Source organism: Dioscorea cayenensis, chromosome 5 (genome assembly GCF_009730915.1).
Source record: "Dioscorea cayenensis subsp. rotundata cultivar TDr96_F1 chromosome 5, TDr96_F1_v2_PseudoChromosome.rev07_lg8_w22 25.fasta, whole genome shotgun sequence".
Taxonomy (NCBI): Eukaryota; Viridiplantae; Streptophyta; class Magnoliopsida; order Dioscoreales; family Dioscoreaceae; genus Dioscorea; species Dioscorea cayenensis.
In genome coordinates, this window is record NC_052475.1 from 23422257 (window position 1) to 23450134 (window position 27878).

General features: G+C 35.7%; 2 protein-coding genes across 2 annotated transcripts; one reads left to right on the forward strand and one right to left on the reverse strand.

Annotated features, from left to right (window-relative positions):
* Positions 1 to 8244: 8244 nt before the first annotated feature.
* Positions 8245 to 14104, forward strand: LOC120261255 (proline-rich receptor-like protein kinase PERK1). Its single transcript, XM_039269069.1, has 8 exons — positions 8245 to 8385; positions 9917 to 10393; positions 10647 to 10733; positions 10861 to 10931; positions 12739 to 12818; positions 13235 to 13385; positions 13467 to 13625; positions 13828 to 14104. The coding sequence occupies exons 1-8, from the start codon at positions 8265 to 8267 to the stop codon at positions 13906 to 13908; spliced, it is 1227 nt and encodes a 408-aa protein (XP_039125003.1). The 5' UTR covers positions 8245 to 8264; the 3' UTR covers positions 13909 to 14104.
* Positions 14105 to 15105: 1001 nt separating this feature from the next.
* Positions 15106 to 16173, reverse strand: LOC120260136 (rhomboid-like protein 11, chloroplastic). The gene is made up of 4 exons (XM_039267576.1): positions 16146 to 16173; positions 15540 to 15706; positions 15409 to 15471; positions 15106 to 15306 (listed from the first exon to the last, which is right to left on the reverse strand). The coding sequence occupies exons 1-4, from the start codon at positions 16171 to 16173 to the stop codon at positions 15115 to 15117; spliced, it is 450 nt and encodes a 149-aa protein (XP_039123510.1). The 3' UTR covers positions 15106 to 15114.
* Positions 16174 to 27878: the final 11705 nt, after the last annotated feature.

Here is a 27878-nt window from a genome sequence, read left to right on the forward strand (position 1 = left end):
ATATGTATATGTATACATACATACACACACACACACACACACACACACACACACACACACACATATATATATATATATATATACATCACATAAGGATTTTGAACTCCCGGGATTTGGACTTACGCCCAATTTGGAAGTAAAATCAAATCTTTAATTGGATGTAATATGAGTTACATGAGTTTTTAAAATCTTGTGAAACAAACACTGGATTTCTAAAAACCAAGTTACTCAAGTTAATTGTAACTCCAAATGCCCCCAAACAAATACTACCTTAATGTAAAGGTGAAGAGTTTAAGATAGATTTACTTGAACTTGCGTGCTGACTCCATTAGGTGATTTGTCTATGATGCAAGCTATTTTAATTCAGCATGTTAACACCGTAGATGTTTGAACTTTCTTATAATTGATATTGTTCAAAGGATAGTTCCATATGAAATCCCGTTGAAGCACATATGTACTTCCATTAATTGTATATCCGTGTTCCCTTTTGGATATGACAGTGTTACTACAGTGTCAGGATCCTAAAAAGCTTTTTTTGAGACCGATTTTTTTTTTTTTCCAAATGCGTTCTAGAGCTCGCTTTGGTTTTTTTGAGGCCTGTAACACAAATAAAATTAATTAAAACACAAAATGGCATCGATTCATTAAAACGAATATAAAATAGTACATGAATTATAATATGTACATTTAGACACTTATCAACCTTGTAGAAAGCTTGTCAACTGTCGCTGGGTGGTAGATTAACCTTAATGAACTCAGTTTTATATGTCATTCCAACATATTGGATGTCTATTTTTCATCTACTGAGCCGGGTCATTGAGGATATTGACAAAAAGTAGAAGGGACTTTCTCTGGTACGGTCCTAACATTGATAACCCTAAATGCCAGTTAGTCTGTTGGAAGATTATCTGCCGACCACGCAAGTTAGGACAGTGGGGTATCCTGGACTTGAATGATTTCAATCTTGCTTTCCTTGGGAAGTGGTTATGGAAGTTGACAACAGATGTGAATTAGTGTGGTTGGTCGATCGTGCGCTACAATTATGGTGCTTCTGATTGAAATTTGTTCATTCGACGTCCAGGTCGGGTCTCCTTTTTTGGAGTAACATCTTCATCTATTTGTCGCCTCTATGGGGCGTATCAATCAAATTATTCAGAATGGATCTCAGTCGTTATTTTGGCAGGACAAATGGTTATTTGGATGTGCTCCAATGAAGATTTGGCCTGATGCGTTTCGTGAGATGGCTTGTATTGTCAGCACTGTTAGGAAGCTTATCCACTTGTTAGAACAAGCACCGTTTAGGGAGGATTCGGAGGTGGAGCATTTCTTAGAATGCTTTGTTCTGCGTGAGGGTGATCAAGAGGGAGATAAGAAATGGTGGAATTTAACTCTTAATTGGCTTTTTACTGTCAAATCCCTTTATTCCTTCCCGATTAATGGGGGGTTCGATGTCTGATATCCAAGGCCATTTGGAACTCTTTGAGCTCGCGAAAGATCAATATCTTTAATTGGCTTGTTTGGAGGAATAAGATCATTTCTCTAGAAAATTTAGCCATAAGAAGATGTAACAAGCTCCCTACCACTACGTGTGTTCTTTGTCATTTTGATAGCGAATCTATAGATCATCTCTTTCGTCATTGTCAATTTGTGAAACCAGTCTGGTATCTTTTCTTGCAGCCTTTTGGGTTACATGAACCCTAGTTGTCAATGGAGGATATGTGGGCTCCTGGTGGTTTAGGCTTAGATGCTCGTCGAGTTCTAGGTGGCATCAATGTTAAAGCTATTGTGTGGATTATTTCTCTTACTAGGAATTACTGTATTTTTAATGCTATCTCTTTGTCTTCTCAATCAGCTATTTTGAAAGTGACACATGTAATAATCTCGTGGTTTTGTGCATCTCCTGCATTACAGCAGGTGAAGTTTGAGGAGCATATATCCACAATCCGTCGCAGCAGGGCTTCGTGATGATTCCACCAGTGGAGTAGCTCCCGGTGATGGGCCATCTAATCAGTGTATGGGCTAGTTTCTTTGAGGGTTGTTGTTCGTAGTCAGTTGTCTCGGCTTTTGGGTTTGGTGGTTTATTTTGTACCCACGTCTAGTGGGTTTGTTTTATCTGTTGTTAGTCTGTCCATTAGTTCTGGCAAGTGTTGTGTCTTTTTTTGTTTTAATGAATGTGATTTATTTATTTTTTTAAATAAAAATAAAAAATGGGACAAGCAAAAAAGAGTAATGCTATTTGCAAAAAAAAGGTTACATAAATTTTCCACACAATTCACTGGCTGCCACCTCACTACCTCATTTCTCTCTCCTATTCAACCTAATAAGTCAGATTAGATAAAGAAACTTATGCCCTAATTTATCTTCTCACTCTCACAACTCGCCGCCCACCAAACCCCACACCTCACGCCTCTCGCCGGTAACCCACTGCGTCACCGAACCTTCCGCCCGTGGCCACTGTCGTTATCATGTTTGCGACCATCCCATTCCACCAAACCTCGCGCCCATCACTTGTCGCCCATCGCTTATCACCCAGCACCCGTAGCGATCATTGTGGGCCAAGAGATGAGGTTTCAATTAGGCATTCCGTCGATCAGTTTCCATGCGTGGCAGAGATGACCAAATTTTAAATACCCTGAGAGGAGAAGGTTTGCTACAAAAACATTTAATCGGAAGCCAGAGGTGATGGACAGGGCATGGATTGTTTGAAGATGCCGGTGGTGAGCTTTGACAGTGATACATGACTACAAAAGATCGAAGAGTCTTTGCTTCATCGGAGATGAAGCAAAACTAATGCTAAGTGCAACGTTCGTAGAATCAGCTTCATGAACAACTCCACAAAATTTACTTATTCTAAAATAAATAATTCCTTGTAATATCTTTCAAACAAAGTTGCAAACCAAACATATACATAAGAAAGGTAAGCTTCCTTTTTAATTCGAAAAACAAATTAAGATATCTTAGATGTTACTAATTTAATTCTCAAATTTCTTAAAAATCTAAATTAATGGTTGAACACTTACTTGAGTTAGCCGACCACATGAAGAAATAATATGATGTGTGTTTTAAACTCACAGAGGCCATTTACAAGTTGAACTTCAAGCTTAGAATCAAAGTGAAAGATAACAAAACGATAAGTTGTTTAATTATCTATAGGTATTCAATAAACTACAACACTAATCTGTCGACGTGCGATAGGCGACGGGCACTGAGCGGTGGGGGTGGGGTTCGATGGCCTAGGATGGTCGTGAGCATGATAACAGTGATGGCGACGGGCGGAGGGATCTGTGGCGCGGCACTAATCTGTCGACGTGCGATAGGCGACGGGCACTGAGCGGTGGGGGTGGGGTTAGATGGCCTAGGATGGTCGTGAGCATGATAACAGTGATGACGACGGGAGGAGGGATCTGTGGCGCGGCAGGTGACAAGCGAGAGGCGCGAGGCATGGGGTTCGATGGTCACCGGGCAGTGGGATGTGAGAGAAAAGATGAATTAGGGTATAAGTTTCTTTATCTAATATGACTTTTTTTATACTCTCGTTGTTCCTTTTTAGTTGTCACATTTAACTAATTCACACCGATTAAGAAAAGTTGGTTAAAATTAGTTGATTACCTATATCTTATAAAAAAATTATTATTTTCCAAAACTACCCCTATTTAAAACCCCACTAGTGGAGAATATAATTTAATGTTAGTTGATTTTGATTTATTGAAAATTGTACAATTACATTAAATTAAAGGGTTAATTTGAAAAAAAAATTATTTGATACTGCATAAAGTTTCTAATGTGACAAGTAAAAAAGAATAGAAAAAACTCCAAAACATGACGACTAAAAAAGAACGGAGGGAGTAAAAAACATTTTAGCTAAATAAGAGCTAGAAATGGGACAGTGAGGTGGCAGCCACGTGAGTCATGTAGAAAATTCATATAACTTCTTCGTTGCATATAACATTACTCTTAAAATAATTAAATTTTAATAATTTTTTTTAATATAAAAAAATTGATATCCCCTGTGATGGACAGTGTTGGAGGCTTGGAGCATTGCCATGTTTCCTTAATTATTGACATGGACATTGCAGCTGTTAAGTCAAACATGAAGTCTAAATTAAATTACCACGTGCTGATTCTATGGCAGCTATTTGACATGATTTGGACAGTGTGTCGCACAAGAGATAGAGACTAGTAGTAGTTATTTTTCCATTTTTAATGACCCCACCTACCTATTTTATTCATGTCCGACATTTTCATAACAGTAACATCAACAAGCCCATGCTGAAAAGTCTTTGATTCTGCAAAAAAAAAAAAAACATAATAAATAATTAAATCAACAAAGAGTTTGTCTTGCAGTATTTATATTTATTATTATATTTATTATAAAATAATATTTATGTAAATATTAATATGCCTAATCTTCGACCATATAATTTTTTTTTAGCTCCGGATCAAATGATATTGGAAGAAAGGATTTACCTGAATAACTCTAAATAATTGAAACTAAGATTGTTGTAGTATTATATTTATTACAAAAAGATGTATGCTAAACTCGGTCCTATCTGCTATTCCTACCTACTGGATGTCTATTTTCAAGCTTTCTGGATGGGTTATCAAAAGCATTGATAGAATTAGAAGGGACTTCTTGTGGTCTGGCCCTGATCTCCAGCATCCCAAAATCAGATTGGTTAAGTGGGATAGGCTTTGTCGTCCTAGGGAGCAGGGGGGTTGGGGTATTCTTAATCTGGCTACTTTCAACAAGGCCCTTCTCGGTAAGTGGTGGTGGAAGCTGATGTCTGGTAACAACTGGTGTGGGGGGTTGGTCTTCCATGCTAACTATTTCGATAGGATCCCTCACCGAATCGCTCCATAAGCAACCTTCTCACGATCCTTCTTTTGAATGGAATTCTTCACCCTCGCTGCGCTTAGGATGAATTTGATTACCACCGTGAATGATGGTTCCACTCACACTTTTTCTCGGTCGGACAATTGGCTTGAGGGTCATGCTCCCCGCCAACATTTGGCCACATCGCTTTTTAACTTGTCCTCGCACAAAGATGGCACGAGTTGAGGGATTTGGTGGGTAGTGCCGCTGTCGCCACCGGAGGATTATCCTCTTTGCGATCTTTACTTGATAACTTACAAAACCCCACGTAGTTCGGGCAGATGATCGAAAGCTGCTGGGCCCTGCCCCCCAATGGTCGCTTTCTCTATTAAAATCCTTCTATTCCTTCCCTCATTGATGGGGGATTCGTTGTCCTCGATCGCCCATTATCTTAAGGGTAGCTGCCCCTAGGAAAGTCAACCCTCTTCAACTGGGTCGGCTTTGGGAGGATAAGATTCTCTCGATGGAAAAATTTGGCACTTAGAAGATGCAATTTTGTTTCTTCAACTACTTGTGTCATGTGCCATCGTCGATGTTGAATCTGATCGATCACCTCCTCACTCAAATGCACCGTTGCTTTCGCGATGTTTGGAACTCTTCTGGACGATTGTTCAAGTTCGATTTGGTCCTTCATCCATGCGAGATCTGTGGGGAAACTGGCGTAATAACTTCAAGAGGCCGTTATCCTTCTTTTGGGATCTCTTAGCTAGAGCCATTACTTGGAATATCTGGATTGAACGAAATGCTCGCATTTTTTCATCTTCATGTGCTTCGATTGCTTCTCTTATTGTGAAGATTATTCATATATTTCTCATATGGCTGAGTGCAGCTCCTGACTCTAAAAGAGCAAAGTTGGAAGAACCGATTAAGAAGATCAAGCGGAGCCTGGAGTTCATTTCTGCTAGGGATGTGGGGCACCATAGTTCCCTCCCGGAGGATAGTTCTTACCCCGGGAGATGTGTAGTGTTGTTGTCTTTTATTGGGGTTGCCCGCTTCTCTTGATTGGGCTTCCTCTTTTGTGGTCACTGAGTCCTGTGTGTCATCTGGGTCCTCCCACTTGTGGGTCTGCTTTTCCTCTTGTAGATTTTGTCTTCGCTTTTCTTTTGCATGAATGCGTTTATCCATCTTTTATCAAAAATTATATAAGAATAAAAAGTAAAAATAAAATAGAGAAGTAAAATAAAATAGATAATTTAAATTTTAAAAGATATGGGGATATCCATGGAAGTAGAGCATGTTGATGAATTAAATCATGTGCATTAATGAGAAAGGATTTGGTGAGACGTGACAAGAGAAGATCGTGCGACATTAACAGCAAATGTTTGTGGCTAGGCAAAGAAGAAGTAGCCAAATTGTCCACCAACTGCTATTTGCTAAGGATGACGACTTTTAGTCACTTGCTATGAGTACGTTTGAAAAAAAAAAAAATATATATATATATATTGACCTGTATATTAATAATGCTTATAATATTAATATTTATGTGTTTAAATTTTCTATATTAATATATAATTAAATATATAATGAGCAACACATGGATAATAATACACAATATTAATTACTATTAATGAACGGTCATTAATTTGGCATAGACTATATATATCATTGTGCGTAGTTAACTCAAATGTTACACTGTCTTACCCCGGCCACCAATCTTATTACTAGAGCTGCATATACTTCCTTCAAATGTAACCAAAGGTAAATGAATGTAGATGACATAAAGTTTTAATATGAAAAAAACACTAAGGGCTTGTTTAGATTAGCTTTTGGAAAACCCAAAAGTGTTTTTTTTATGCTTTAAGACTTACGAGCTCAAAAAACATGATTTATATCGATTTTTTCTCAAAAGCGTAAGTTGTAAATAAAAAGTTCGAAAAATAGTCTAGTCGTCACTGCAAACCTTTCCTGATAGTTCGCTTTTTAACTTATTTTTACAGATTCGCTTTTACGTAAAAGTCTATCACAAACACAAAATATAAAAACGCTCAACTTACTCTAGTGAAAACACTTTTTCCGTAAGACTCTTTAGGCCCTTGTTTGGGGCTGCCTCAAAAAGTACTTTTTCAAAGTTTAGTAGAAGTGCTTCTGGAAAAAAGTGTTTTCCAAAGTAAGTTAAGCATTTTTATATTTTCGTGTTTGCAGATAGCTTTTTCAGAAAAGCAGTGTCAGAAAAATAAGCTAAAAAAATAGTTTTTTGTAGTCGCTCACGACTAGCTTTTGAAAAACCTGCTTTTTCACCTTTTTACGCTTTTTAGTAGAAAAATCAATACAAACAATTTTTTTTGAACCCAGAAGTGCTTAACTTATAAAAAAACACTTTTGGGTTTTCCCAAAGATGATCCAAACAAGCTCCTGCTAAACTAAAAAAAAACACACTTTTTTTATAAGCAAATCCAAACAAGGCCTAAATATCATACACCAAAAATCCCAAGCTATAGTAGACTGTTACAGTCTCATAGAAGGTATATAAAGATTTTAAAGAGATAAAAGAAAATATTCAATATTTTCACATAACTATCTAAACTATTTAAAATAAATAATAATCCAAACAATTAGGTTCGCATAAATTATTTTAATATAACTATGCATGTGTTATATATATATATATATATATATATATATATATTAACTGTATATCATACCATAATACAAGCATATATGGTATATTTATATTTGATATAATACCCGAAATAGTCCCTCTATTTTTCTCTCTTTTTCCTTTTGGTCTTTTTACTCATAAATGCACCCCACTAATCTCTTTACTCTTGAAAATAGCCCAATTTAATTCATCTACCCTTAATCTCTTTCTATCTAGTCCCTTTACTCTTAAAAATACAATTACTAACTGGTCCATTTTAGAGTAGAAGAAATTAAGTAGAATTATTTTCAAGAAAGAAAGATCAGCTGAGAGACATTTCAAAAAATCAAAAAAAGCAGTAGAAAAGTAGGCGAACCAATTCAGAAATTATACCATTTATATTTCCGCGTGCTATCACCGCCAACCAGCCCACACTCTCTCTTGTGCTTCAGTCTCTGTTTTGGAAGATGATAAAAGGAGAGATATTTTTTATTCAAATATAAACCAAGAGGTCCAAAAATGAAGCCTGAATATTATTGAGCTTCTAGAGATAATTATGAGAAAGCTTTTAAGTCTTTTTTATTAGTCAATGGACAATATTCTTGGAGGAAGGTTCCTTATTCCTTACAACCTGCAGAAAACAACAAAGATTGTGGAACCCACGATCCAATGAATGCAAAATTAATATCAATTTTGATAGGATTAATGCGAAAGAGAGTGGGAATTAACGTACTTCTACTGCTATATATACAACAGATAATTAATTGGCCAAATTAAACTCGATCTCAATCTTGTTTAATTACTTGTGAAGAAATGTCTGATCAAGAGCTTGCTGCGATCATCGTGGGAGTGGTGGTTTTGTTGGTACTGCTTTTTCTCTACTGGAACTGTATGTGCCAGTCGGAACCTACAAGTACGCCTCGAGAGCGTCAAGGTACGTACTATCTTTATTCCTCCTTGTGTCACCCATTTTCACTGGTTTCATTTATACCTGGAATAAATTAAGATCTGGTTGATAGAGAGCTTATAAGGTTTCAAGAGCTAATGGCATTTTGGTGTTGAAGCTCCTTTGGTTGATAGAGAGCTTATAAGTGGAATCGAGATTGAATTTTTTTTATCGTTAACTGGGGAAAATCTCTTTCTTTTATGACTTACATATGAAACGAAATTAAGAAGCTCAAACTATGATATTTGCACAATTTACTTAGCATTTCTCACAATCATTTTGCAAAATATGGTTCTGTCTGCATCTTAAATGGCTTTTGAAAATTATAGAATTATTCAGTAGTTGTATTAGTTTTGTATAATTATGAGCAGAATTTGCTTTCTTTGTTAATAAAAATATTTCGTGGATTTTTGTTTACTCTTTGCAACTCTTAAGTTTAAGTGTGATGTTTTGCTTTCTTTGTTGTTCTTTTTAATTATTATTGGTGCTAATTTGATATTTAACCAGGTTTAGTTCAGTTTTACGGGAAAGAATCTAACTTTATTTGCATCTCAAAATGCTTATGATAGTTATTTAATGATACAAGAGTAATTTCTATCTAAACTTACGTTTTGTTCATTTTCAATATCATTGCTGCTAATTTGATGCAGTAGCAAGTTTTAGTACCAAGGGCCAAGGGGTGTGAATCGGGAAAGCTCTTAGGTCATAGGTCAATGGTTGAAGCGGGGTTGATCCGGTTATAAATAATATATATATATATATATATAATTGCTAAGAATTTGAAAAATAATAATATAAAAATATAAAAAAACACAAATATTTTTTTTTGTAAATTATAGATACCAAAAAAAAACAAAATTACTCTTGACAAATTTAATGTTTTTTTAATAGCATATAATAAATCAGTATAACTTATAAGCATAACGATTAGTATGTATATGAATGAGGTAAATCATAAACATATATTTGCTAACTTTATAAAACAAAATAGTGTCAAATGTAAACTTAGATTTAAGATTGATTCCAATAATATGATTCGGTTTTTAAAAATTTAGTATTAATTAATATTTAATTAGATGATACATACAAATATATATATATATATATATATATATATATATATTTAAAAGGTGGATAAAGAGGAGCATGAATTTATGTTTTTGAAATATAAGAAAATACAAAGGTTTATTATAAAACAAATTTATATACAAAAACATGCTTATTTTAAGATTTGAACCATGAGTTCACTTTTGCTAGAAAAATGACCGCCTTAGCTAATAGCTATGATAGGTTACATATATTTAAAAATCTGAAAAATTTAAAATAATATTTATTATTTATAAACGGCATGTGACTTTACTGGGTCTGGTTGAACAGGGTCCACTCGGCAGAACCAACCCGGGTTTCAAAACATTGAGTTTTACAGTTTTACTTTTACTATGATATCCGGTAGACATCGACGGATTGAACAGATGAACCTACTTGACTTTTATGTTCATTGATCTGAGTGTTCTTGCAGATAAACTGAATAATGCACAGGCTCCGAATGTGCCTCGAAATTATCCACCACCATCTGCTAATGTTGTCGAAAAAGGATCCAGCTCTGCAGGTCCTGATGATTCTTTACCTCCTGCCCGTCCTGGCATTGCCTTTACTTATGAAGAACTAAAAAAGGCTACAAATTCGTTCTCTCCCAATAATTTTCTTGGAGAGGGTGGTTTTGGCCCTGTGCATAAGGGAGTGGTTACAATTGATAAAAAGGGAGTGCTTCCATTCGATGAAGAGGGAGTGCTTCCAATTGATATAGAGATTGCAGTCAAGCAATTGAAACCTGGAGCTCGGCAAGGGCAGTGTGAGTTTGAGGCAGAGGTTAACATTATTAGTCGTGTCCATCACAAACATTTGGTCTCATTGGTTGGATATTGCATTTCTGAAGAGCGGAGACTACTTGTTTACGAGTTTGTTCCTAACAACACATTGCATTTCCATTTGCACGGTAATACTTTCAAATTTTTTTTGTTTTCTTAATTCATGGGTGCAATGAATAAACCGAGACCGAGTAAAATTCTTGTTATAGTGTGTGTTTGACATGCATCTATTATCAACTGTGCAATGAGTAAACCTGATCAGTTAAATTCTGGTTTGAGTGTGTTTGGCAGATCTGCTACCAACTTCACCAACCATGATTGCCAAAGTTTCTAGCATTGACTTCTTCATTTAAATCTAATGAATTATTTGGGTTTTTGCAGGGGAAGGTCGACCAACTATGGATTGGTCTACAAGATTAAAAATTGCTTTAGGATCTGCGAAAGGATTGGCCTATTTGCATGAGGATTGTGAGTAATTGGTTCTTTTGCTATTCCTGATTGAACACTTCGATAATTTTTTGATATGCGTGTGCTAATTGTAGCTGTTGAGAGCAACATAACATTCTCTTAATTTTTTTCATCGTTCTGTTTATAGGCAATCCTAGGATTATTCATCGTGATATTAAAGCGGCCAATATTCTTCTTGATTCCCAATTTGAGGTGAAGGTGAGATAATCTTTTATTTTTTGTCATTATTTTTTTTTTCTATATGCCTTGACATACATGCTATATAAAGAAACATATGACTCCAAAAATAAAAAGTCTCAAGGGTGATTAAATAATAATCTTGGTTGAACCAAAGAGTTTGTAGCCCAACGGTACCTCGGGTCTTCTCATTGGGAAAGAGACGAATTTGATTCCTTTTGACAGCACTCCCCAGTTTAAAGAGGGTAAGAACATTGTGGGGCAATCCCTGGCCACGTACGCCTCTGAGGGTTGGTGCTTATCACCCTACTTCAAAATAATAATAATAATAATATTAATCTTGGTTGATAGATTTGTTGCTAAAATACAAAATTTTTACTATCCATCACAACAAAGCAAAGATATTATCTATAAAAAAAACTTTCATTTTGTTTTCCTTCAGTCTAGGGCTGGTAATGAGGCGGGAAATCCCCGATCCCCGCGAGGACCCGACCCAACGGGGGCGGGAATTCCTCGGTTCATTCCCCCTGTGGGGGTGGGGACGGGGGCCAACGCGTCCCCGTTTGTTAAACGGGGCGGGGGCGGGAGGTCCCCGGACCCGGTTAAAAATAATATATATATAAATTTTTAATTTAAATTATTTACAATTTTGCAATTTTTATAAATTATCTCATTAAATTTCGTTTTGCTTAAACATTTGGAGTATTTTGTTTTTGTAAATTTTGTTTTGTTGGTTTGTTGAGTTTTATTTTGAATGATTTTTATGTTTATCATGTGTGTTAGTGTGTATTAGTATTAGATTTTTTTTAAAATCAAACAAAACTTATAGGTATATGGGGATCCCTGGGAACGGGGACGGGGACGGGGACGGGGAGATAACTTCCCCCGTCGTGGAGTCGGGGATGGGGATTCCCCGTCCCCGCCCCGGCCGTTACCAGCCCTACTTCAATCCTTGTTTTTTCAAAGAATATGAATCATTATCTCCTATCTATATTAACTCTTATTTGAATTGGGCCAATAGAATCCCATTGCTTCAAAAGAGATTCCCATTATTCAAAATTGGGGGAATTGAGGGTAAAGTTGTATAATGCCTATATTACATCTCTCATCACATTTATTTATTAATTTAAATTAATATAATTAATTTATATATTTAATTATACTGATTAAAATTAAAAATAATTAGAGTGAATATGATATTAAAATTATTTTATTATGAAAGTTTTATTTTTTTTTATTTTAAACATTTTGAATATCACAATTAGATTAGTTAGCGATGCTAAAATTACAATAATTGAACTATAATTATTTAATGGAAATATTTAATTAATATAATTTAATAAGCAAATAACTGTTAAAGTAAATTGTTTACTTGAAATATTTAATTATAATAGATTAAACTAAATAATTATATTTTAAGTATTTAATAATAAAAATAGTATTTAAATATTTATTATTAAATATAATCTATTATCTTATACAATATCATCTCATTTACACAAAAAAATAAAAATAAAAATAAATAAATGTAATTTTATTATCGCTTATATTTTCGATTCTAACCAACATTATTTTTATTACCATCTTAATTCCCTCATTCTCATTCTCATTCCGTAATTTAGGCGGATGTTAATAGTTATATGAAGTAATAGCATATTCTTCACTACCATGTACCAAGTCAACAATTTCAATACTTTCAGTCAACTTTTGCAGCTAAAATTTTTTTACGGAACTAAAATTTATCAAAGAACTTATGCTTTCTTAGTGTTATGTCTGTTGTTGATTCATAGCCAACATTTTTATTTAATAAGTAGGTAGCTATTTGCAGGTTGCAGATTTTGGACTAGCGAGATTCGCATATGATTACAAGACTCATATTTCAACCAACCATCTCAAGGGAACTTTTGGGTAACTTAAATTTGTCATTCCCTCCTTATAGTATTAATTTTAACAAAATATGTTTCTACTGAGAAATCTGTTAAAGACGCAATGGCTCAGGACCATATTGTCTCACATCACCTGTGGGAGTCAATCCCCTTAGTCTTATATATCTATACCAAACTTTCTCTGTAACTCGAGTTATAGCCTCTATATTAACAAAATCCTGGTAGTTGAAGTGGTATTTCTATTTCATAGTATTGTTATTCTTGTTTTTTTTAATGAAAGAACATGTTTTTTTGGTGGATAACTAAGCTTGCATCTTGGGCGAGTGTCTTGTTATCGGTGTATCATCTAATTCTAAAACTTGACACTACTTTACTCCCTGACACCCTGTAAGTAACACAAACTCTTCTTCTGTAATACTAGTCTGTCAATTCCTCCAGGTATTTTGCACCGGAATATGCTTCTTCTGGCAAGCTATCAGATAAATCAGATGTCTACGCCTCCGGGGTCATGCTTCTGGAGTTGATCACAGGAAGGCTGCCTGTTGACAAGAGCCCTTCCAATGATAGCTGGGTAGCCTTATTTAATTGGGTCAGTCTCCTGCATGGGTCAAATTTGATCATATATCTTCACAGCTTTTGCGGTGAGAAATTTGACTGCTTGTTACTGTAGGCAAGCCCCTTGCTCGCAGATGCTTTAAAAGGCAATTATGAACCCCTCGTCGATCCAAGGTTGGGGAAGAACTATAATCCTAATGAGATGGCACGGATGGTCGCTTGTGCTGCTGCTTGTGTTCGTCACTCTGCAAATCATCGACCTCGAATGAGTCTGGTAATCTTTCCACTTCATAAAAATTGCTCAATATATATATATATACATTTCATGAAGTTGCAATCAATAAGTTCTCCAGCTGTGAATTTAAAAAAGTATCATTTCATTACGAACTTTCACTACTTTTAATATATTGTCTTCCAAACCAACTTCAAGATGTTCAAACTTGATTTTATTTTTGATTAATGGGGAAATTAAGCAGGTGGTGAAAGTATTGGAAGGAGATGTATCCCCTGAAAATTTGAACGATGGTGTTCCACCAATGAGGACCGGTAGAACTTAAGAAGAATGGCATTTGAGCCGGAAAGTTAACATTCTCATATGCCATTGGTATCAAGCAATAGAGGTCAGGAGACGAGTGAGACGGAGATGCAGAACTTGAAGAATTTCATTTAAACTATGTTTTTTCCTTTCTGTTGCAGCAGTTGTGAAACTTTTTTAGTGTTTAGTTGTAAAATTTTCCCAACCCCACTTTTATAGACTATGATTAAGTCACAGTATTTTTATTTTATACTATAGTTATTAAAGGTTTTGAAGATACATCTAGCAACTGCATTATAGGGTGGGACAAGGTAAAACCAGACCCCACCACCCCACCCCACCCCACCCCACCCCACCCCATCTCATCCCTTTTTACAACAGTTGAGATAAAAAAAAATAAAAAATTTCACTATTTTTAGTTCATTAATACGTAAAATATATAGCTATCATAACTGAATGAATATAATTTTATTTATTTTGATTTATAAAGTGTGAAAATTTAAAATTATATATATATTTGAGTATATTTGCACATTTTTAACGGGGGTGATTGGGTCAGAAACCGCCCAATTTTCAACAAAAAAAAAAACCATCTCATTTAAGATGGATCGGGTCAGAACCTACGGGTCAATTCGACTTTTGTAAAATCGTCCCATTTAAGATGAATCAGGTCAGAAACCCCCCAATTTTCAACCAAAAAAATGTCCCATTTAAAATGGATCGGATCAGAAACCACGGATCAATTCGATTTTTGCCATAAAAAAACCTCCCATTTAGGACGAATCGGGTCAGAAACCCCCCAATTTTCAACCAAAAATCATTCCATTTAAGATGGATCGAGTCGAAACCACGAATTCAATTCGATTTTTCTGATAACCGCCCCATTTAGACTGAATCGGTCGAAAACCCCCCAATTTTCAACCAAAAAAAATCATCCCATTTAAGATGGATCGGTCAGAAACCATGGATCAATTCGATTTTTGCCATCCCCAGATGTTTATGCAAAAAAAGAGACTGAAAGGGAGCTCACTTAAAGAGTGATCGTGTACATTCGTACAACAATCTCAATGAACAGGTATAACAAAGCTCAATTAAGAGTCATCATATAGAATAAACAATATATCTGATAAAACATTTACAAAAATTATAAAAAGAAAAAAAGCGTTCCAATTGAGACTTGAGTTCTAACCAATGCCTTACTATTCAAAAAAAATTTATTTAAAAAAAATCAAGTTTGTTTACCATTTCCATCCTTTGAATCCAGATCAGAAGGCTGTGTAGGAATTCTATAAAGGAAAAGGACTAAAGCAACACCAACCAAAGCACCAGAGAGATGAGCTATATGATTTACATTCTGCAAAGATGAACCTCGGCCTAAAGGCCCCACCAGCCCTGTTGAAGCTTGTGCTGCTTCCATAACCTGTGAGCATGGCCATCATTCTGATCAACACTAATTCCAAACAATGCTTAACATGCTTGTTATTTTCTGTTTCAGTAAATCCTGAAACATATGATTAATTACCTTATCGATAACAAATTGTCCGAGTATGAGAACTTCAAGAATTTTTCTCCAGTCCCATGATAACTGTTGTAGAGAGTTAGACATGAGTTAGATTGGTGTTTTATGCCAATAAAATTATAGAAGTTACATACCTTCACAAGTACACTTATAGCAAAGAGTCCAAAGACAGCACCGGATGCCCCCACAGAGATTGCAAACCTTGGAAGAACTAACCATGAGACAAGGTTAGCTCCGGCACCGATTAAGATGTAGGATATCCACAATGCAAAATTTCCTTCCTCCTCTTCAACAAGCTTCCCTGATTAAATAAAATACAATATGGAAAATACAGGATCGATAGCATCATAAAAAACTAATAGCACTTTGTTCTAACTCAGAGACTCACTCTCTTAGGGTTTATCTTCTCATTTCTGAGGCCATTATACAATCTAAAGAAGACCTAAAGAGAAGGGTGATTATCAAGGTGATTTCGGGTAATGCGAGTGTGCGATCTCTTCATGATGCTTTACCGGCACACCTAAACACCGATCAATGCGAGAATATTACTCCTTATGGTGATGATTTCATACTCACCCTCTACTCAACTAGAGCTGCTTTTTCTATTGTTAAGAGGGGCCGGTTAACTCTTAACACCATCCATGGACCATGCACCGTTAGCCTCACTCATTGGACGCCGGAATTTGGCTCGCACGCCGTCGCCGCCGGTAACTACAACTGGGTGAGAATCTCTAACTTGCCTCTCCACTGTTGGAACTGGGATTCCATCGTCACAGTCTTGAAACCTTTGGGGGATCTTATCTTTGTTCAAAAAAAGGAAAATGTCTCACTGGAACACATGAGAGCTTTAGTGAGACTTAAGTCTCCCACCTGTTTCCCCTTTGAAATGACAGTCGATGTGGGTGTGAGAAGCTTCAAGGTCCGTCTTGTTGATGACGGCATTCTGATCATACGCTCCAAGATTGTTCACGGCCCTGCTTCACAGAAGATCTCTGATGCCTCCACTGCCTCTCCTGCTTTGAAGACGCTCCCTATCTCCGATAAAAGAGCTCCTCATGATTCTTCAGACAGGCCACATGAACATCCCGTTAAACCCCGACCTGCAACCGTTAGCTCAGACGACATCCCCTTGGTTGAGGGTAGTCGAGCTCCGGTGATCGGCACAAAGTGGTTCCCCAGATTCCTCCGGTTTCTCGGGCGAGAAACAAGGAAGGGGACACATTATTAACGCACAGCGGCTACGTGATGCCCGATCGCACAACAGCCTCCCATATACGTCGGGAGATCATGCTTCTCCAGATCATCTTGGATCCATGCAGGTGTCTGATGTGCCTCGTGATCAAGATTCCTATGATTCCTTCAATACTTCAAATCAGATACCTCCTTGTGATAATAATTCAATTATTTCTAATGTTTCTCAGGAGACGGTCTTGCCTCGGGATATGAATCCCACTGAGATCCCAGCTTTCTCTCATGCTGTTGAGATTCTGCCTCGAGATAAGACCTTATTAATCAAATCGCATGCTGATTCTATTCAACCAAGTCCGCTCCACACTGACCCAATTAACATTAAGCTTGATTTGATTAAGAATCCATTTTCAGCTCCTAATCAAGTCAATATTAATGCTGATTCTTTACCTGAATCTAAAGGCAAGGAGATCTCAATTCCAAAGGATTTTGTTAATCCTGATAATGATGAATTACCATCTCACATGCAATGACAACCTCCGACTATTTCAATTCCTGAGGGATATAAATGGATTTTTATCCATGGAGGCTGGACTTTGGTCCCAAATGCTAATTCAGATAAATTCTACTCACAAGATCTATCCCTCCCCGAACACTCCCTTGAGTGCTCCTTCTAATGATGTGTTGTATCGGTCCAAATTTGGACCCTACGATCTCTCTCTTATTTTTTTGTGAATACATTAGGGTAAAAATAGTCATTTTGCATTAGTAGATTTTTACTTGGATTGCATAGTAGGATATGTCGAAAATCCCGCCAAAATCAGGGGCAATTCCATCATTTGGATCCATTCTCTATTATTTTCTATTAGGAGGGCAATTAGGGTCATTCCCTATTAAAAAGAGAAAATGAATGAGTGAAACAAACCACCTGGAACCTTCTTCTTCATTTTTCCTTCTCCTTGCTTCTTTGTTCGGCGATCCTTAACCCTAGAAGATTTCCGCGAGAATTTCCGAAGCAAACTTAAATACCAAACTTATTCTCTCTCACTCCCGAATCCGGTAAGCCTAAGATTCAATGTTTTTGTTTTGTATTTCTTCGGTATTTCCTTGTTTTTAGAATTGTATAAAAACTTTGATTTCTTCATGGATATGATGATTCATAGGCTTAAATTGAAGCCAATGATTTATAATGCATGTATGAGAATGTTGTAGAAGAAAATTTTTTTGATTTAGAGTTGTAAATTGGGAGAAAACCATAGTATAAGGTTCGGGTTTCTTCGTAGCAATTCGAAAGTTCTCTGTAGCATCGAAAATTTTGAGTCTTTTCTGGTATTTCTTTGGTTCACATTGAACTCATTGGAACTAGTTTTACTCCATTCTGAGATCGTTTGGATCCAAAATGAGCGATATTTTTGCCCCTAAAACCCTAATGTTTTTGTATTAGACATGTATAATTGTATTTTTTTATACATTTTCTTGTGATTATCATTATTATGTTCATTAGAATTTGGATTCCCCAGCTTGTATCTAGGTGGCGAAGCATCCTCCAGGGAAGGAAACCGCTAATCGGTGTCTTGGCGTCTCACGCCGAGGCAACATGTTCGTGAGTGGGTTATGTTGAGTGCACAATTCTAATTGAGTATCGAAAAATATTTTTATTTGTTTTTTACGAAATGATTTCCATGGCTTTATCATGTTTTTCAAAATCACGGCTATAGGAGAAAAGAAAGTGTAGATGACTACTAGAGACTATGGTTTATTTAAAATAACTTGTGGTTTACTCTACGAAAAAAATCATGAGAAAGCTTGTTAATGTTGTACTTGCGTTAGTTGAGATTGAACTTGAGGATATACATGCTTGGTGGATGAATGGAAATTGCTGATTATTACAACAAGTTCATGGAGCTTATGGGTTATAAGTAAAATTAATTATGTATGTTCAATAGATGATTTAATCTCCCTAATGATGCATAATTTCTGAAGTTTTGAGGCATGATGTGATAAACATGGTACATGGAACCTGATGAAGTCTTGAATGCTAAGGTATATGACTACACTAGTATATTGGAATTGGAATAACTTGTGGAACCTTATATATGATTTTTGGCTAGTCGGGTGAGATTTATGCTAATATATTCTTTTGTAATATCGAGAACCATGGGTGACATAATTACACTTATGTAGTAGGATTCTCACAAATTGATGAGGTTTGTTCTTGTGAGCATAGTGTAGGGTGCTTAATTGTAGTTTGATCATATCGGGATATACATATGTATATATATATATATATATACGGTGGATGCCAATGATTATGATTATTATTCTAAATGGAATTTATTTAGAAGGTTGATGATGAATAGCTTGAGCTATATATGTGACAAGTGTTGAATTGCAAAGAGCTGAATATTCCTGTGAATTTTTTTAATAATAGTTTGATTTAATACATCCTTAGAGGAGATAGTCAACTTGTGAGTATTTTTGACAATGAAATTATTATAGATGAAGTAAATATTAATGTTGAGGTAGTGGCACTATGATAAGGATCTAAGACATTGTTGAGTATAAGAGAGGCTCGAATAGTAAAGGCTTGTGAAAGTAAATATCTAATGATGTGTAAAGTAGGATTTAATCAATGTATATTGGTAGGTGTAAAATATATGTGATGAGATGAACATATTTTTCATGACTTGTAAAAAGTATTTAGAGGGTTGTGATAGACTAGACCTTGGGGATTAATCTTGTATTTGGAGGAAAACTTAGTGAGCTGAAGAAAGAGAAAGCTAGAATGATCCTAAGTAACTTGAGGTTTAACTAGAACAAAAGCTATGCTTGTTTTGTTTTGATGCCTTTTATTGTATTTCAAAACTTAATGTTTCTTTTTCTACACTTTGTTGGCATCAACTTTTTAGAAATGGTTTGTAAAACCTTTCACTTGTATAAGCATGCTTTTTGATATTTATGGTTATGAAAACAAAAGGGTTTTTATTTACGAATGGCATGTTCTTCTAGATTGTGGATATTATAATGCGTTTAATATTGATTTGGTTTTTATTGTCTAAAGCAATGCTTGAGCTTCGCATATTATTGTGTTATTCTTGACATTTGGAATGAAATGTTTTTTTAATGTATTAGCACATCGGGATTGGAATACTTTTTTTGAAAGTTTACATGCATTGCTATGCTTTGGCTTTTGGATTTGTGGAAATAGTGTTTATTCCGATATGTGAATGCTTGTCTGGATAAGGACCACAGTGACATGAGTGATTGATTGTATTATTGCTACTGACTATATGTTGGTTTTGGATGGTGACGGCGGGCTAAGGCCCGACTCTGCGATGAGTGGGTCCCCAGCAGGGCCGGCCTTTAGAGGTGGCGTTGTGGACACAGGGTGTTGATTTGTCCGGATCGGTGGGAGCGTAGAGCCCACGATTGGATGATACATCGGGATCCGGGGGTCACCCTGCAGGGGACGGTGGAGCCAGCGTCAAGGGTGCGAAGACCTGGCGGCTCTCAACTTAGATCGTGGCGGCTAAAGTTAGAGAGAGTGTTTTTAGGCCATTGTTTATTTGATCGAGATGAAATTTCAATATTTGAGGAAAATTTTATTTTCTTGCAATTGGTCTATTCGAAGTGTGATCTTTCACATAGCATGTTTGACATCTTAATGCTTTTCGAACATGTATCATGCAGAATTGAGGGTTTGTGATTATCGAGGACTTTTTTTATTTGTTTAAGTTGGTTTTCTACTCATTTTGGGAAATTATATCCGAGCATTTGTTTTATACATGTTGATGTTTTTTTTGTCTATACTCGTGAGAATTTATGTTTTGGTTTTTAAATACCAAGGTTTCATATCCTGTATTTTCATTGTGTTGCAAATGTGAGCGTTCGAGTTCATTTATGTTATTGTAAAATGTGTTTATTGGAATTTCCTCGATTTGTTTTGATATTACATTAGATTTGTGCTAACCCATTCACCGAGTGACTATGGTTACTCACCCCTCCTCTCTTCGGGTTTTTAGTGGTTTTGGTCGTCATAGCGGGCGAAGTGCTTGGCAATTTGTATCCCGAGTCAGGTTGCATTGTATGAGTGCAGTGGATCCACTAGTGTTATTAACTCTGTAAATGTGATTTGTATATCTTTCACTTTACTATTGATTCTTCGAGTGAAAGTATTGTTTTTTTGGTACCTTTTATTATTGCGGTGTTGTTTAGCGGGGAGTTTGTGAGCCCTTTAGCGATGACTCGAGGGTTGAGTGGTGTGTGTCCCTCCTCGGGATCGTCGCGGCGGTTGTCACGTGGCGGGCCCGCGGGTCGGGACGTGACATGATGAACCTGTCGATTGGGGTGACGACGATGATTTCCCTATTGAAGAGATAGGAGACGATAACCATATCCTCAGTGAGGAGAACCTTTTGCACTTAGATTCCGAACTTCACCCAGAAGATTTGTCTGCTAATCAATTACCTGATTCTGAGGGGTTTCTCCTAAGTGGAATGGAAAATTCTACTGATACCGGTATCAAGATGGCTCCCGACATATCATTACCTGATAAACAAGTTGCTAATTTTTTATCACATTGTCAGGTTCAGAGGCAAGTTAGAAGAAGCGATAGACCAAAGAAACTTTCAGGTCAATGGAATGAAGAAGCTGGATTTATTCCCCATCCACCTAGATCATCTAAGAAAAAAGTCCATGAAGACCCAAGAGACAGTACACCTAGCCTTATTAATTCTGTATTTTCTTCTTGGTCTGATGCTCAATTCTTTAATTATAGCAATGCTTGTGGGGTGAAATTCTTAGGCTCACCTGATCATAAGTTCAAATGTTTTGATAGAATCCGAAAACTTGAATCTGCTAGAACTGAATCTTCTTCAAAATTGTCTGGATCTCATTCGAGATCAGACAATTAGACCATCACCCTTCCTGATGTTAGTTCTATGTTGGAATGTTCGTGGTCTTGGTAGACCCTCTAAACACCATCTAGTTAAAGATATCATATTTACTTCTCGCGCTGACATTATTTGCTTACAAGAAACGAAACTTCAAGATATTCATTGCTCAATTTGGAGATCAATTGGTGGTTTGCGTCTGAGCACCTTTGAATTTCTTCCAGCTCAAGGTACTGCGGGAGGTATCATTATTGCTTGGGATCATTCTCAAGTTATTGGTACCCTCATTCACAAAGGTACCTTTTCAATTATAGTTGAATTCACAAATCATTTTAATAATTCAATTTGGGCTTGCACTAGTGTTTATGGACCTAATGCTAGCCCACTTTGTGTGGATTTTTGGAATGAACTTCACACTATCAGAAATCTTCATGCACTACCTTGGATAATTTGCGGAGACTTCAACACTTTATTTACTCTGGAAGATAAAAATAAAGGAGATTTAAATTCTAGAAATATAGCTAATTCACAAAAGCACCTTGGTGATCTCAATCTAATTGATCCCCCTTTACATGGGGGAAACTTTACATGGACAAATGGACAAGCTGATCCTACCTGGGTTCGCCTGGATAGATTCCTTTATTCTCATGACTGGCCCCTGTTATACCCTAGAACTTATCAAAGTGCTCTTCCTAGAATTGGCTCTGATCATTCCCCAATTTTTCTGAAATTTGGAAATCATCAATCTCGTTCCCGTATCTTCAGATTTGAAAAATATTGATACACTAATGAACACTTAGAGAATCTAATTCATGGTTGGTGTTCTACTCTAAACTTTGAAGGTTGTGGTGCCTTCATTATTTCTAAAAAATTTATAAACTTGAAAACCAAACTACGCATTTTGGCGAAAGAGACTTATGGAGCTTCCAATATTCACAAGAAAAATTTGCTCTCTGAATTAAAATCTCTTGATTCCTTACATGAAAGTAAGCCTCTCATTGAGGATGAATTTAATCATTTATCTCTTATCCGATCTGAGATTTATAGTATTCTAAAACAAGAAGAAATCTACTGGAAACAACTTTCTCGAACTACTTGGCTCAAAGAGGGTGACTCAAACACTAAATTCTTTCATTTGCTAGCTAATGGCAGAAGTAACGAAAACTTCATACCCCGTATTCGCAGTAATGGACTTTGGATTGAAGGAAATCATGAAATTGGTAAAGTCTTTACTTAACACTTTCAAGCCGTGCTCGGTTCTCCAATACCTCATAGATTCTTACTTAATTGGCAATACCTATTTGATTACAAGGATAGAGTTGATATTTCTTCCCTCGAACACCCTTTCACCACTGAATAAATTAAGTATGCTGTGTTTGAGTTAAATGCGGATAAGGCTCCTGGACCAGATGGTTTCCCGATACTCTTTATTCAAAACCACTGGAATTTCATTCAGGAAGACCTTATTAAGCTTTGTGATGATTTTTATAATGGTTTTATTAACAATAAATGCCTTAATTGGGTTCACATCGCACTTATTGCCAAAACAAAAGCTCCTATTGAGGTTTCAGAATTTAGACCTATAAGCCTCATCAATTCTACTTGCAAAACCATTTCCAAGTTTCTCACCTCTAGGTTGAGTAAAGTGATTAATTTTCTAGTCGATGATTCTCAATCTGGATTTATTAAAGGCTGATGCATCGCAAATAACATTACTGCTACCCAAGAAGTGATTTTTAATCTTCAAAAAAAGAAATGTCTTGGATTTACTTTTAAAGTTGATTTTGCCAAAGCCTTTGATTCACTAGATTGGAATTTTCTACTTGAGATCCTAGCAGCTAGAGGTTTTGGCAATCGCTGGATTAATTGGATATATACAACTCTCAATACTGCAAAAACACAAAATTCTCATCAATGGAACTATCCAAGGGTATATCCGCTGTAAAAGGGGATTAAGACAAGGTGATCCCCTTTCACCTCTTCTTTTTGCTTTAGCAGCAGACGCCCTCAGCGCTATATTCAATCACGCTATTAATTCCAAAGTACTGGTTGGAGTTCAAATTGACCATTCAAATAGCATCTGTCATTTACAATACGCGGACGATCTAATCATTTTCTCAGCTGGAGGGCACGAAGATCTTGAAATAATCAAATTAATTCTTTATCTCTTTGAAGGTTGTTCTGGTCTCTCAATAAATTACTCGAAGAGCTGTTTGTATTCCACAAATTATGGATTTCAACCTCACTTTTCTTCTGCAAGAATCCTAAACTGCAATAGGAATTGTCTTCCTATTACATACTTGGGAGTTCCACTTTCTGGAAGACGGCCTAGACGACAAGATTGGACAAAACTTATTGATTCTGTCCGATCTAGACTCACTCCCTGGAAAGATTTATACCTTTCTCTAGGGGGGTCGTCTAACCCTACTAACTCCGTTCTTTTAACCCTACCAGTTTACTGGATATCAGTATTCAAACTACCTGTCTGGGTCATTCATGAGATTGATAAGATTAGAAGAGATTTTTTTGTGGAAAGGGCCCAATCTTGGATCTAAGGGTATCAAATTAGTCGCTTGGAAAAGGATTTGTCGTCCCCATAACATGGGTGGATAGGGAATTCTTGATCTACAGGAGTTCAACAAAGCCTTACTTGGAAAATGGTGATGGAAGATCACTACTACACCGAACTTTTGTTGGTCCAAGATTATTAACGCAAACTACTCTTTTAATGGGTCACCTGGATTCCTATTTCAGCACCCACCAAGAAATAAATCTTTCTTATTGGCTGGGATTAACACCATACTTCCTCATTTTCGATTATGCATCAATTATCAAGAGGACTCTTATTCTTGGCCTCTTGAAAAAAATGGTATTTTTTCTGTCAAATCCTTCTACAATTTCTTAATTGATGGAGGGCTTCGCAATCAATTATATCCTCATTTCTAGAAATCCAAATCTCCAAGCAAAATCACTTTATTCTGCTGGCTGGTTAAGGAAAACAAAATTCTAACTCTTGATAATCTGTTCAAAAAAGGCTGCAATTCTAATGCCACTGACACATGCATTCTTTGTTATAATAGCTCGGAAACAGTAGAACATCTTTTTCTTGATTGCATATATTCGATGCGTATTTGGTCCTTCTTCAGACAAATTCTTGATATTAAGTCTTCCCCATCCTCAGTATTCAATATTTGGACCAACTGGATCCCCTCATTAACTTCTTCTCTTCGGAACCTGTGGGACTTTTGTTCTAGAGCCATCATCTGGAATATTTGGCTTGAAAGAAACAATTGCATTTTTAACCTTACTTGTCTACCTATTCTTTCAATTTTATACAAGTCTGCCAATATGCTGCTTTCTTGGCTTTCAACAGATCCCGAGAATCTTCAACAGGAAACCTCAGAGGCTACACAAAGGATCAAGCGCTCACTCAACTTCCTGAGTACTAGACCTACTGATCTTATCGGCGATTCGATGCACACTGTTGACCAAGAGTAGTCCTCCTCTTCTTATTGCTGGGCAGGCCTATGACTCTAAACGATAGCTTTCGCCGGCCCAGCTTGTTTCATTTTCTCTTTCTTCTTGTCTTGCTTTTGCTCATTGTTCTCCTCATCTTTGGTGAGGATTCCAGTATGTTATTTACTCTTAGTCTTTTTCTTGTTCACTGTTTCCTTTCTTATGTACTCCTCTGTTCTCTTCTTTTTTAATAAATTGGTGGTTTATCTACTTTATTAAAAAAAATGTATAAGAAGAACAGATTGCTTGATAAATGGTTCTTGTAAAGTTTGATAAAGTAATACAAATTCTAGAGTCAGAAGCTGTTTGTAGCCCGCTATCTCCACTTTTGGGTTTGGTGGTTTCTTTTTGTACACATGTTTAGTAGGTTTGTTCTATTTGTTGTTAGTTTGTCCTTTAATTCTGATAAATGTTGTTTTTTTTTTAGTGAATGTGATTCATTTGTTTTTTAAAATTAAAATAAAAATAAAAATGGAACAAGTAAAAATGTATTGAGTGGAGTATTTAAAGACGTTGTTAACAATTTAATGACATACATATGTATTGGTATTTCAATTTAATGTCAATTGTTACACGGCTCTAATAATTAAAATAATTGAATTTTAATAATATTTTTTAATAAAAAAAATTGATGTCCCCTGTAATGGACAGCGTTGGAGGCTTGGAGCATTGATATGTTTCCTTAATTATTGACATGGACAGTGCAACTGTTAAGTCAAACATGGAGGCTAAATGAAATTACAACGTGCTGATGCTGTGGCAGCTATTTGACATGATTTGGACAGTACGTGGCACAAGAGACAGAGAGTAGTAGTTATTTTTCAATATTATTTTTAGTGACCCTACCTACCTATTTAGGTCCTATATTTTCATGGCATAAGGGCATCTTTAATGGACGCTTTCCAACACCCAATGAGCGCTTAAAAACAAAAGATGGCCATTATGAGTGCTCAACAACCATTGAGCGCTCAACAAATAGGCCCCATAAATAAAAAAATTTTATTTTAATTTTTTTTTATAAATTAAGTAGTTAGATCAACTTCAATATTTTTTAATATTTTTAAAATTTAACTGTTGAGAAATAGTGACATGAGTGCTCAACAATAGGCCCCATAAATAAAAAAAATTTATTTTAATATTTTTTTTATAAATTAAGTAGTTAGATCAACTTTAATATTTTTTAATATTTTTAAAATTTAACTGTTGAGAAATAGTGACTCTTAATTAATTTTTTTAATTAATTTTTTAATTTTTTAATTTTTATTTTACCTCTATAAATACACCCAAATACACAAACAAACCTTAACATTCTTCTCCATTCCTTCATCTTCAAATTTTTAATTATATTATAAATAAAAATACTTCTCTATCTTCCCAAGCTCTGAATTTTCCATATAATTTTCAAAATTTTCCATATTCTTTCTCCCCACCAAATATGTAAAATTTTCATAATTATTCTCAAATCCCACAAAATTATCTCATTTCACAAAATTTTTCTCATTTTTATCCAAATCTCCAAAGTCAACCAAATTATCCCACATCAACAAGATCATGTTGAAAAGGCTTTGATTCTGCCAAAAAAAACAAAAATATAATAAATAATCAAGTCAACAAAGAGTTCGTCTTGCAGCATTTCTGTTTATTATTATATTTATTGTAAAATAATATTTATGTAAATATTAATAGATCGGGAGTATAATCTTCACCATTTTACACCTCGAACAGGCATGTATCTCCAAACAGTAGTCTTTGCTAGTCCAACTTCTCGTTTCCTCTTCACTAAGTCATTTTTCTTTTTTTTTGAATTTTATATTCCTCACTCATGGTGAGGATTTTAGTCTATTCTTTTTTTGTGGTTGTTTATCTTTTTTGTGTTTGTCCTGTTTATTTATGTTTTTTTAATAAAATTGCGTTTATCGCTTTTATTAAAAATATATATATATAATATCATCTAATCTTCAATCATTTAGGTTATTTGTTGGTATTGTTTGTTTTTACATTTTTTCTGTTTTCTTTTGATTTTTGTTTTGTTTTTGCTTTTCGTTTTGTTTTGTTGTTAATTTTGAAAAGCAACGTGTTTTCGAATCTGAGTTGTGTCTTTGAAGCTAGCACAAAGCAGCTTGTATGTGGCTGGTAAAAATTTTGTATTTTTCTTAATTTATTTTTTATGATTGTTATAATTTTTATATTAGTACGAAATTCAAGTTATTATTAATAAACAAAGTTTTATATATATATATATATATATATATATATATATATATATATATATATATATATAAACTTTGTTTATTGTGCAACAGCTAGATATAACTGCAAAAAATGCTGTCCTATAAATAGCATGCCAGCACAGCAACTTTGCTTTCTATCCCAACACAATAATCAAAACTGGGCCACACAATTTTCAAAAAGAATGTTTGGCTGGCTGGTAGGCTAAAAACTAGTGGTGTTCAGCAAGCTGAAAACAATAACCCTGGTGATTGTTGCAGAAATGGATGAGCCAGACTGATGGCTTATGTCGCTGGGTTCAAGCTAAGACAACGGCTCCTGTGAACTAAAATCACCATGAGAGTGGGGCTCAAAAAAGAAAAACTCAGTGAAAGGCTGGTGGACGCTGGGCTACTGTTCAGGCCTCTGTTCAGCAAAATGACGGGCCCTGCTCCCGATCTCAGGCACACAGCAAACTGTAATGTGAAAAATACTACTGGGGCTGACGGAACCCATTGTGTGTTTGTTTTCAGGGGCTCAAACGACCCGGTGAGGATGGCGGTTGAACTGAACTGAACCATCGGAAAAAAGCCCCCGGTGATGGTGAGCTGGGACGAGCAATATGGTACATATTGTGTGAAAACTATGAAAAGCTGAAAATAAGTCGAT

Coding starts and splice junctions, on each gene's coding strand:
- LOC120261255 (XM_039269069.1), top strand. CDS start 8,265: ATGTCTGATCAAGAGCTTGCTGCGATCATCGTGGGAGTGGTGGTTTTG. Junction 8,386..9,916: donor TACGCCTCGAGAGCGTCAAG/GTACGTACTATC, acceptor GTGTTCTTGCAG/ATAAACTGAATAATGCACAG. Junction 10,394..10,646: donor ATTGCATTTCCATTTGCACG/GTAATACTTTCA, acceptor GGGTTTTTGCAG/GGGAAGGTCGACCAACTATG.
- LOC120260136 (XM_039267576.1), bottom strand. CDS start 16,173: ATGGAATCCCAGTTCCAACAGTGGAGAG. Junction 15,472..15,539: donor CTATAAGTGTACTTGTGAAG/GTATGTAACTTC, acceptor TCTCTACAACAG/TTATCATGGGACTGGAGAAA. Junction 15,307..15,408: donor GACAATTTGTTATCGATAAG/GTAATTAATCAT, acceptor CCATGCTCACAG/GTTATGGAAGCAGCACAAGC.